Source organism: Camelus ferus, chromosome 16 (genome assembly GCF_009834535.1).
Source record: "Camelus ferus isolate YT-003-E chromosome 16, BCGSAC_Cfer_1.0, whole genome shotgun sequence".
NCBI classification, from domain to species: Eukaryota; Metazoa; Chordata; class Mammalia; order Artiodactyla; family Camelidae; genus Camelus; species Camelus ferus.
Window position 1 is genome coordinate 32,719,839 of NC_045711.1, and position 12,607 is coordinate 32,732,445.

General features: G+C 46.5%; 1 protein-coding gene across 3 annotated transcripts in view; it reads left to right on the forward strand.

The window, feature by feature from the left end:
* The window catches only part of TEX2 (testis expressed 2), a 123,890-nt gene that overhangs the window by 88,732 nt on the left and 22,551 nt on the right, over window positions 1–12,607 (forward strand). For all 3 annotated transcript variants that reach the window (XM_032457075.1, XM_032457073.1, XM_032457076.1), the window contains exon 6: window positions 9,780–9,926. In XM_032457075.1, the coding sequence (XP_032312966.1) occupies window positions 9,780–9,926 (147 nt within the window). The remainder of the gene's footprint in view (window positions 1–9,779; window positions 9,927–12,607) is intronic.

The following is a 12,607-nucleotide window of genomic DNA, read 5'->3' on the forward strand; positions in this document are numbered from 1 at the left end:
TCATAGCTGGGGGTGAGAAGTGGCTGCCTTTGGGATCTGTGCTGGAGGAAAGCTGGCTGGATTTGCAGACGAATTAGATGAGGGGTGGAGAGAACCAGAGGAGGCAAAGATTACTTCTAGCTTTTGACGTGAGCAACTGGGTGATCAGTAGGGAAGTTCACAGAATCATTAGCAGTTGAGGTCTGATTCCTCAGTAACACTGTTCTTGAATTCTCAAACTCCTCAGCTGTGTCCACTGCTTCTTAAGGTTTACCATAAGCATTATTTCCAAAGTGTAACAGCTGGACAGTGACTCAAGATCATCTGTGATAAGATAACTATAAGCTGCCATATGCCAGACTGTTCACTACTTTAATAGAATTACTCAGATCCCTTGAATCGTCTTGTAAACTAGATCATATCCTTTCCATTTTGTAGATGGAGAAACCGAGCCTTATGGAGGTTTAAGTAGCTTAATGTCACAGTTGCTGGGTGATGGAGTGTACAGAATCTGACCTTAGACTCCAAGGCCCTTTGGCTGCCACGACTGCCATCGTGGTGGGTGGTTCTCAAACGGTGCTTGACCTGAGCCCCTGCCACCCCTCCCACTCAGGCTCTAAGGCACAGCCTCTTGCCTGTGGAGCATGAGGCCTGTTTTTCCCATGTTCAGTCACTGAAGTATTTGACATCTTACAGTGACTATATGTCAGTTAATGGGAAGCATTTGATGCCTTCCTCTTTGTGCCTTCAGCCATTATTCATTCTGTTGACCTCTTCAGCGAGGAGGAGGCCCTAGACCACCCCCCCAACTCGCCCCAGCCTCCTTTGTCAGGGTCCAAAAAAGACCATAAACCTTTACCTGCCTCTGATCCACTGCGTCCACCTCTGACCTAAGTTATCAGGTAGAGTGGGAAGGAGGCCTCCCTCTAAGCTAGGGTGGTACAATTTAAAACTGTTCTAGAAATGTCCTACCAGTGTTTACCACCAGTGAATCCCACCCCTCCCAATTCCCTTTCTCCCTGGGCTATCAGCTGTCTGGATTCTTATTAGACTCAGAAAAATCAGGAGGAGAATTGTGTGATGTAGGAAAATGATCTCATAAAATGCTTGTTTTTTTTTTTTTTTAAGAATTCCATAAATTAAAATAGAAAAGTTTTAGAACATTGTTTCCTTGGTATGTGTTACACCTGCTTGTTGTAGCATGTAATCACTGGGGTCTGTGGAAGCCCCAAGAGGGGCTGGGAGACCCTGATGGCACACAGTCAGGCCCTTGACCTAGCGACCTAGTGTTGCTCTCAGTGGGGTGGGGGGGGTGGGGTCTCTGTTACAAACCTTTTTTCCAGGTACTTGGCACTTACCCCTTTAAGCACCAAAACCTTTCTTTCCCCTTCTAAATCTGATGAAAATCTTTAAAAGCCACATTGCACTTTCTGGCCGCCTTAGGCAGAGCTAGGCAAGAATGATTTAATCTTCTCTTGATGATTTAAAGATGGAAATTCAGGCCTGTCGTCATGCAGGGCTACCAAGGTCAGAAGGCCTTTGGCCCCGGTCTGCGCCATTCCGCGCCACAGACCTTGCAGTGTTTTCTGTCGGTATCAGTTGGCTGGTGTTGGTGTGTGTCCCTCTAGTTGCCTTTCATTGAGCTCTGTCCCCGTCTCCCACCCCTGCCCTTAATTTAATGATTCTAATCTGCACAGGCTAGGAAACCAGAGAGCTGGAATTGTGTGAACAGAGATAACTGTCTTTGAAAGATGGCTGTTGAAGAAATTGCATGAACTTCAGTGCTGGGCTCCACCTCCACGCAGCCTGCCTGGAGCAGGTGTGGGCTGGCAGGGGTGGTCTGGTAGTTAAGAGGGTCTTGAATAAGGTCGAGGTGTGGTGTGTGTTTTTTGTTTTAGTTCAGTTACTGCATAACAAATAGCCCCAAAAGAAGTGGCTTAAAATAGTAACAGTGATTTACTTTGCTCACAAATTTGTAATCTGACCAAGCTTAGCTGTGACGCCTTCTCTCTGCTCCACGCGGTGTCAGCTGGGGAGGCTGGACTGGGGGCTGGAGGACCTGCTTCCAAGATGACACTTGCGTGGCTGGTAACATGCCGGGTGTTGGCTGGGAGCTCAACTAGAGCTGAGGGCTGAGGGCCTCTGGCCTCGGTTCCTCTCCACGTGGTCTGAGCTTCCTTCAGCGTGGTGACTGGGTTCCGAGCGCAGGTGTCCCTAGAGAAAGAGCCAGGTGGGCACTGTATTGCCTTTTATGACCTAGTCTGGGAAGTAAAACAATGTCACTGATCCTGCTCCATTAGTCAGAGTAGTCTAAGTGCCCTCCCAGCTTCAAGGAGAGGAGCAGAGAGTCCATCTCTTGCTGAGGGAGTTGCAAGTTCTTGGAAGAGCATCTGGGATGGGAAATATTGCACCATTTTTGGAAAGTAAGGTCTGCTACAGTGTTCCTACACTCCTTTCATTACTTTTCACGCTTCCCTTTATACGTCGGTGGAGATAGTTCTTTACTAGTTTTTAATTTTGCAGTTAGAGCAGATGAGGACCTTTACCCTACCCCCATCTTTGATTTTCTTTTCTTTTCTGTGCCCATGAAGCATTAACATGGTTCCAAAAACCAAAGCTATACAAAGACATATTCAGAAAAGTGCTGTCTCCCGCACCGTCCTGCTTCTGTTCACCCACGCCATCCCCCCCAATAGTGAACCAGTCTCCCTGGGCTCTGCTTCATCCTCTCTGGGTTTACTTCCCTGTCGGTCTTACTCAAAGGATAGCACGTTATGGATACTCTTTTGCATGTTGCTTTTTTCACTTACCAGTACGTTCTGGTAATCACTCCACCTCAGTTCATAGATATCTTCCCTTCCTCTTGTTTTCAAGCAGCTGCAAAGACTGGCTCCACTGTGTGAATGTTCTGTAGCATAGTCCATCTCCCTCTTATATGGGCATAGAGGTGGTTGGTAATGTTTTGCGATGATGAACAGTGCTGCAGTGAGCAACTGTGTATTTGTGTTTTTGTGTTATTGGGGGGTGTATCTTCAAGGTGAAGTCTTAGAAATGGCACTGCTAGATCAGAAGGTAGCCTCACATGTAGTTTTATTAGATGTTGCCAAGTTCCTCTCAGAAAGGATTGCACCAGTGTTTATTCCCACCAGTAATAAGAGTGCCTGTTTCCCCAGTTTCACCGAACGTGGACCTTTTGGATTAGTGCTCATCCTTCCTGCCAGAGACAGCCAGATTATTTTTTAAGGTCCATATTGCCTCTGGTATCTTGAGTTCAAGAGGAACTCAAAGAGCTCAGGAAACACAAAGGAACCTTTGACATCTCTTCAGGTTACACTATCTCCTGTATAGCGCAAGGAACTATATTCAGTTTCTTGTAATGAACCGTAATGGAAAAGAATATGAAAAAAATATAAATGTGTGTGTGTGTGTGTGTATAACCGAATTGCTTTGCTATACACCTGAAACGTGCTTATAAATCAACTACACTTCAGTAAAAAATAAGAATTTTAAAATAATCACCCAAAAAATGATTAACATGGAAACAAACAAAAGTTACAGTGTCTCTTCATCAGGGTTGGCCACCACTCAGATGCTTACCCAGGGTAGCACACCCCCTCCTCTTTCACAGACGGAGCCTGGGACACAACTCCCCACCCCTCAGCCCTGCTGCCACCTCTTACAGGCCATGTTCAAAGCACCTCTTACCCTGAGGGCCCCAGATCTAATGGTAACATCCAAACACTTGGCCTCCTTTCTCACACGTTGCCTAGTGCTAAACTAGGTCAGGAGGTGAGTGGGGCCACTGTGCTCAGAAGCCAAACCAATGTTAGGAACACCCAGTGATAATTAGTACGTATAGACTAGATTTGTGTTAAACAATGCTAAAGCACTTTTGGTAGTTATTCTTACCCATAATAATTAACAAAATGTTCCAGAGATTCTGCATATTGAGGTAACTTTGGAGCTCAAAGTTTGAGTTACAAAATACCACTATTTTTGGAGGAAGGGCCCGGTTCTCCAGATGTTCTGTGGTTGGTGGTTGGTGGTTGGTCGCAGAGCCCTGACTGGCCCTCGTGACTCTGCTTTATCTCACATACACGAGCTGTGCCAGCCTCTGAAGCCTCCAAACCCTGTGACCTTGGTGCCATTTTCTCTCTTCTCAGGCAGCTTAACCGCTGCAGCAGTGAGGCCGTGAGGCCGGCTGAGGGGGCCCAGGGCTTTAGCATCTTGTTGAGGTTGTCTGCTTGGTTTGAACAGATTTAAATAGTAACTCAGACAACAAGGAAATAGGAAACTCTCGTTTTAAACATGTCTCAAGGTGGAGAATCAAGATAATGAACGTACCCATCACCCTCAGAACGTCCCTCATGCTCTTATAATCCCTCCCTCTGCTCATCCCAGTTTAAAAAGTGTTGCTCCACTATCTTTGGTTTACGATAGACATGCTGCCATCCTTATCTTTGTCCTTGGAATGTAATACGTCTTTTCTCTGGCCATTTTTATCTTTATCACTGGTTTTGAGAAATTTGATCATGATATGTCTTGGTGTAGTTTTCTTCATGTTTCCTATGCTTGGAGTTCATCAGTCTTCCCAGATCTGTGGATTTATAATTTTCATCAAATTTGGCAATTTTTTGGATATTATTTCTCCAATTACATGTACATTAAAGCTGATTAAAGTTGTCTTACATTAAAAAGAAAAAGTCTAAAGGTGGGATAGTATTAACGGTAGTGTGGGTACCTCAGGAAGGGAGACCCCACAGGCAGCCTGCAGTTTTGCTCGGGGTGTGAAGCCCAGGAGGCTGCCTGTTCTGTGTGCCCTGAAGTGGCCTTCCTGGGAGAGAGGACCGTCAGTGAGGTGGTGCTGTGTTTGTCCCCCAAGGTGAGGCTCTGGTGTTCAGATCACATCAGGCACTTGCATGTTCCTTTTCAGTGGAAGGTTTTAAGAAATATTTAGAGATGATAGAGGCTGCCCCATGTTTGGAGAGTCCTGTCTTCATTATTATTAGTTCCTCTTATTCTCTTGTTACCTATTAACTGGATCATAAGATACTACTTCCTGTTTGGTGTTATCAGGAGATGAGAACTCTACAGAGCAAACAGGAATCAAATAGGAACCAAGAAATCTTAATTGGCAGGGTGGTTTCCCAAGGCTTTGCCTTTCCCTCCTCAGAGTCGGCTTTTGAAACATTTAAAAATGGAAATTGCAAAGTGCTTATCATTCAATAAGTAAGAAATATGAAGCTATATATCCAATTTTAAAATAAATTTTAGAAAGGATACAGACAAGAGTGCCAAGACGATTCAGTGGGGGAAAGAATAGTCTTTTCAACAAATAGTGCTGGAACAACGGGACATCCACATGCAAAGGAATGAGTTTGGACCCCTTCCTCACACCATATGCAAAAATTAAGTCAAAATGGATTGTACACCTCAATGGAAGAGCTAAAACTATAAAACTCTTAAAACACAGGATTAATCTGTGATTTGGGGCTAGGTAAAGCCTTCTTAGCTAAGTGCACGAAAAGTGCACATAGCCAAAGGAAATACAGATAAATTGGACTTCATCAAAATTAAAAACTTTAGTGCCGCAAACAGCACCATCAAGAAAGTGGAAAGACAACCCAAAGAGTCTGCAGATCATACGTCTAAGGGTCTTGTACCTAGAATATATAAAGAACTCTTGCAACTCAATAGTAAATGGTAAATAGCTCAAGTAAGAAATGGACAAAGGATCTGGATAGATATTTCTCCAAAGAAGATACACAAATGGCCAATAAGCATATGAAAAGATATTCAAGGTCATTAGCCATCAGGGAGCTGCAAGTCAAAACCATAATGAGAGACTACTTCTAAACCACTCTGATGGCTAGAAAGAAAAAGACATGATAACAAGTACTAGTGAGGATGTGGGGAAACTGGCACCCTTGTTCAGCGGTACTGTAAAATGATGCAGCTGCTGTGGAAAACAGTTTGGTAGTTCCTCAAAATGTTAAACAGATTTGTATGATCCAGCAATTCCACTCTTACGTCTATCTCTGAGAGAAATGAAAACGTAGGTCCACACAAAAACTTGTGCACAACTGTCCATAGCAGGGTTATTCCAGTAGCTAGAAATGGAAAACAACTGAAATACCCATCAGGTGGAGAAAGGGTGAAGCGTGGTACATGCACATGGTAGAGAATACTATTCTGCAATGAAAAGGAGTGATGTGCGGACACACACTGCAGCGTGGATCACCTTCACAACATCACGCTTAGTCAGAGAAGTCAGTCACAAAAGACCACATATTGTATGATTCCGTTTATACGAAATGTCCAAAGTAGGCAAATTCATTGGGACCAGTTAGTGGTGGGTTGCCTCTGGCTGTGGGGATGGAGTTGGGAATGACTGCTAATGGGTACAGGGTTTCTTTGGAGGTAATGAAGATACTCTAAAATTGTGATGATAGCTTCATAACTCTGAATATACCAAAACCCACCAATTATGCTCTTTAAATAGGTGAATTGTATGGTATGTGAATTATATCTCAGTAAATCTGTTTTTAAAAAAGGATACAAAAACCACATTAGTTTTTTTTAAGTTCTGTACTCTTGGAAGTGTATATATACATTGAAAAAGACTGAAAGGAAATATAGTTTAAGTGTTTTAAATAATTGTGTCTGAACAGGGAGATTATGGTTGTTTTCTGCAATAAGTATACTTGTTTTTATAATTGGCAAAGCAGCTAATGGTGGGGAGTGTGTGCCTTCCGCTGTGCCTTCTCCTTTGTGAAACCCTCGTGGCACCAGATTATGGGTGACCAGACCTTAGCAGCAAAGCCACTAAGCTCTCTTTGTCCCCAAAAAGCTGGGCTGATCTCCTGGCTATTTGTAATAGAAAAGTTATGCTACAAAACTAAGTAAATCTGTAGTACTTTATTTTTGTAGTTTAGTTTTTGATAAAATATCTCCCAAGAGCTACTCAGACGCCTGTTATAGCCCTGCTTCGGCTTCAGGCCGCTGAACTCTCCAGACTTTGTTTTGGAAGCCATTTTTAGAAACTCACCCTTTCTGCACGTACATCAGTAGTTGAACTGGTGAGATGAATATGCTTCTCACATTCCTTCCTGCAGCCAAACAGCAACATTAGGAAATGTATGCACATTTTTTTTAAGGTTTTAAATTTTTATGACTTTCATTGGAAGTGAGTTCTTTCCAGCAGCGTGTTGAATCCAGATTTTGTTCATAAAGTTGCTTTGATGCGTTGTCAGTGTTCTGCTGCTCATGGGTTTCTCTTTGTTCCCAATGAGTCTGTGGAGAGAAGCCTGCATTAGAAGAAGGAGCTGTTGAAAAGGAAAAACAACCTGTTTGTCAGTTATTTCAGAAATTTGTTTCCACATCATATGCCTTTGGCTTGGACAAAAGTTGTGAAATAGCCTTTGTTTCATGCTATTTTGTCTTAAACCTGTTTCCTGTGAATAACTAGGGTTGTAAGGAAAGGTTAGTAAAGGGTCAGCTCTCCCACATGAGAAGGGGAAGAGTAACCTCTTCTCTTATGCAGCCTCCATATCTGAGTGAGACATGCAGTGACCTGCGTGGGCAGCGTCTTGGCACAGGCTGGAAACCCCGGGGAGGAGGGCATTGTCCCCGGGGGAGTGTTTACTCAGAGGTCTGTGTAGATGGTCTGATGTGACTCAGAGACAGTGATCTCGGAAAAGCTAGACAGATCTCCTTGGGGACAGGGCAAAGACATTCAGGCAGAGAGAAATGTGATTCCAAAAAGCACGTACAGCTTGTGGCATGACTGAGCACTCGCTGGGCCCAGACTTCCACTGGTCCGTCTGGGACCTGGTGGTAGAGGTGCCTTGGTTAACATCAGAAGACTTCACAGCACGAGGGAAGCACAGAGAGAATGCTCGAGCACCATGCAGATGAGTCAGGCAGAGCTGTGTCTTCTGAAATGCATTGACCACCAGGTATTATTTTTTAAACCAGAGTACTTTTTCTTTTTTAATGAAACTCACCGACATTCATAAGGGAGAACTTTGAAAACACCCAAAGTTGAAGGACTCCTAGGACATAGAATATTGTCCCTTATATGCAGTAACATGAGATTGAAAAGTGCAAGTGAACCCCCAGGTCCCCAGAGATGGAGACGGCACAAGCTCTGAGAAGACTGGAGGACAGAGGGTGCTGGGCAGCCCTCCCGGCCCTGCGCAAGCTCAGTGCCCGGGGCATCTGGTCAGACCCTAAAGACTCCAGGCTTCAGGACAATCGCAGCTGGGTACCTGCCATAGACCTTTAGGGCTCTCACGGGCCGTCAGACCTCTCGGTGTCACATCCACAAGCACCAAGCCACCTGTGTACTCTGCCCCCGCCTAGGACACAGCTGTGCTGGGGCACAGTCCTGGCTGCCCACGACAAGCAGCACTGGTGTGAGCCCACACGTATGGGGCACAGAGGCGGTGAGGTGTCTGGAATATGTGATGGCTGCAGGCAGCCCGTGAGAGCAGGACACATGCATTTGTATAAATCACAGAAGCAGGAGGAAAGGTGAGCAATTCACAGATTCCTGCATTTCTAGTTCTTTTGGTCTTTGCTTTCCAAGGCTAATTGTTTCTACAAGGCTGTCATCTAATTAGAGACCTCGGCACAGGGACATGTCTGTCACACCAGGGACAAGTCACACCCCCTTCCTCCCACAGGACAGAGCAGGTGGAGGACAGGGAGGAGGCTGTGAGGCAGGCTGTGCTGATGAATTAGGGGCCTTGGGCAGGGCACTGAGAGGTTCCGAGACTGTTTTCTCCTCCCTCAAAAAGAAGTAAAAGTTCTGTCCTGGTTTTCACGAGATGTAAATGAGGGGACCTAAGAAGGAGTCTTATCATAGGGCCTGGCGTGGGGTCAGTGGACACCACCAAGCATCACTGCACTGCCACACTGCCCGTGGATGTCACCACCACTCCTCCCTTCTTCACCCCGACCCTGGCCCTCTTCGGGCAAGAGTCCATAGTCTGGTACTTAGCCTTGGAAATTGGAGACTAACAGGGTTTTCTCTTTTCCCACCTTGCACATTGGCCATGACGGATGTTTCAGATGGACTGTATCAATGGAGGTGAGGCCCAGGGTGTTTCACTGGGCTGAGATGATGGGCGGGAACAGCTGTAGGAGTTCCACAGAATTCCTCTCTTTAATCCAGGGCTGTGAGTCTCAACCTCACCTGTTCATGACATTGGTGAAAGAGCTTCTAAAAGCCCTCATACCCACTTAAATTAGTATCTCTGGATATAGGACCCAGACACCAGCGTTTCTGAGCACCCCCTGCCCCTCTCCCAGGTGAGTCATGACCTCGTAAGAGTCAGGCTGAATGTGAGAGTCTGGGCATTGGGAGACTCTGGGGCTGCCTGGTGAGACCAGCTTGACAGTTACACATCCTGGGAGCCTTAGCTGGAAGGGAGATAGGCAGACATTTGATCAGATAAATCATTGATTCAGGATGTTGGTACCAAGCTAATCAAGGTGGGGGGTGGGCAGAGTATTACGGCTGAGCTAATTGTATGAAAATATTAGCTGGTTCACAAGAAGACTGGTAGAAAAAGAAAATAGTCAAAGAGGAGTTTTTTTTATCTCTGATGGTGGCTTTTGTTGCCCTTTTTCTATTCTCTGACATAACTTGGGACTTGTAATTTATAGGGAGAAAACACAACTCATGCGGTCGCGCATCTCTAGGGGGAGGAACCTTTAGTGACTTTATAAAAATAAGTACCTGTCTTGTTCTCCAGTTGCTTTCTAGCTAATTTTGGTCCCTTTTCTTTCGCCAGTTGCCAGAGGCTCCACCCTCCGAGGAGGAAGAACAGGAAGCCTGGGTGAACGCCTTGCTTGGAAGAATGTTTTGGGACTTCTTAGGAGAGAAGTACTGGTCTGATCTGGTGTCTAAGAAAATCCAAATGAAACTCAGCAAAATAAAGGTATTGTTTTCCATACCAGAGGCTTCCAATTCATCATGTATCTTAATTTCTGGAAGTTTTGTACCCTTATATCCTAAGTGAAAAATAATTTGGTTTAAAGCATGTAACAAATGGGAGTAGTGAGTTCTTATCAAACAACATGTGTGGGCTGTGCCCTTGACCGTAGGACTAAGTGCATCTGGGGATTTAGTGCATGTTCCTGTTTGTTTTTTCCTGTTCTTGCCCTCATTGTTTATCCACTCCAGGTGGTGATCCAGAATTTGGTTTATGAAAACGTGAGCTTTTGTAGCTGGTTTGTTGTATAAAATTTTCTGTCTTTTAAGTTAGTAATGAGCTTAAGTTGTATGCCTGGAGAGCCCACCGAGCCTCACAGTCTTGGCCACGTAGCATATGCTCTGAGGAAAATGCCAGACTGCTTAAAACCTCTTTCTCAACTCCCTCTCAAAGCTGAGAAGGTTACTGTTGCACTCTGAATGTGTCTGCATTTGACCTTTACTTCTGGCCAGATGGTATTTTATTTTGGGCTCCCTCTTTGCTGAGGAAACAGTCCTGGTGCTGTTGTAGGCCCACTTGGAAGTGAGTTTAAACTTGCATAAGTATTCTTCATGATTGCCACTAAAAGACTCATTTAGTACCACCTTTACCAACCAAGAAATCTTATATAGGTTACTTTCAAGTAAGTCTTTGATCCAGTGAAGACCCAATCAAGAGTGAGTCACTTTGGTCTCCAGATTGTCACTGAGAGCTTAGCTTGCTGTCAGCAACTTAAGTCAGTGGCTCTTTTTGGGTCATGGATACCTCTGAGAAGCAGAAACATACGGGCCCTTTCCCTAGAAAAACGCACTTTGACCCAGCTTATTGCCCGCGATTTCAGAGAGTTCAAGGACTCCAAGTTAGAAATCTGTGAGCTAAGGTAAATCATATTAAAAGGAAAATGTAGGCATGGAGGAGCTTTGACTTGATTTCTGTCATTCTTTGGGTCATGAACAGGGCCTTTCCTGCCTCAGTCAGGCTCTCTCTGCCACTGTGGCCTCGTGTCATCCCTTCCCCAGCCCCCGATGAGAAGGAGGGGCTGCCTCCAAAGCTGGAAGAGCAGATCTTGAGGCAGGAGTCGGGGCAGGGATTCAGGAGGGCTCTGTTGAGGGTCAGCCTGTTGTTCTCGGGGTGAGTTGAGGGTTGAACCCGCTCTGCCAGCCAGGTCTGGGGAGGGGAGCAGGAGAGGAGAGGCTGGCAGCCAACCTGGAGCCCCCTCAACCTCTTCCCCTTTTTGGAAGATGACGGAGGGCTTGAGTTCCTGGGTCCAGGCACATGGGTGGGGCTGGTGCTCCTCTTTTCCTGAAGACTGTTCCCTGAGCAGGAGGGCTGCGGGATCTGGCACAGGGCGACAGAAAGCGGGGCCTGTCTGAGCATGCAGGTTCTAGCGTGGACTCGGAGAGGGCAGGGAGCCACGGTCCTCTCTGACAGCGGAAGTCCCCAGAGCCTCTGCCCTCCCGGGGTGGTGGGGGAGTTTCATCTTCTCCCTTTGCTGGCCATGTGGGCTTTCGCAGGCCACAAACTTAAACTCCCTTTTGTTTTTTGAGGTCAGAAGTGCTGGGAGGTTAGGATGGAGAAAAGTGACCTCGATTCAGCTGGAACACCAGCTGTACCCCATCCGTTGCCAGCCTCAGCACCTCCCACCCTCCACCCCAACCTGAGCTGCGGCCCCGTGAAGTGCCCTGCAGACCAGAGGGGACCCTGGCAATGGAATAAACAGGAAGGCAGTAGGACATGAGTTTAGTTCTGAACCTGCCACCACCCCTGCCAAAAGAACTCTTAATATCACCAATATCCAAGTGTCCCTGGGAAGGGCTGTTCCTTAAACCTAGTAGTGGGTATTGGTTCATGGCCAGTCAACGGCCAGAATGACTGGAGGAGCCTGAGCTGCCCGCTGTGACAGAGATCTCCCCTGGTTTCTTTGAAGGCCTGACGCAGGGAGAGCTCTTTGCTGGCCTTGCCCTGCACCCTCACCTGTGATAACGATTCATAAAAAGCAGCCCTGTGTGTGTATCTGGCACCCAGTGATGCGTTTAAAATGAGCTGAGTTTCTGCCCCACCAGCAAGTACACCCTGGGCCTCGGCTGGCTGCTCCAGCACCACTTGGAGCCCTCAGGAGTTGTGGGCCTTGGTGCCCTTGTCAGCAAATGCAGCTTTTACTACATACGGCTTCTGACTCACCCCTCACCTACCTGGAGAACATCCAGTCCCCAGCTGGGTTTACCCAGGGGGATAGAGAACACACAGTGGGTTCCTGTCTCACTGCGGTGCCCTTTAGGGGGGAAGAAGAGAGTCTCTGGTTGAAAAGAGCAGGAGGAGGAGTGACCTTTCCTTGCCTTCCCCTGTAGAGCAGGAAGGAAGCGGCTTTAGGGCCTGCCTGGTCCTGAGAGTTTTGATTCAGCTCAGAGATCTGAGTAAGGGGGAGGGGTGATTGGCTAGAGATGTTCTAGGATCTGAGTTGGGTACTCAGGTGAATAAATAGAAAATGAGGTGCTGCTGATCCCCCCTCCCGCCCAGTTCTGCTTCCTGGCAATCAGTGCCCACCCCACCCCCGCCGAGGCTTTCTCAGTCCCAGTCTGTCAGTTCCCGCCTTCATCTTAGGTCGCACCTCAGGTCCTTCCCCTGCCCTCGTGGGGGCCCAGGAAGCA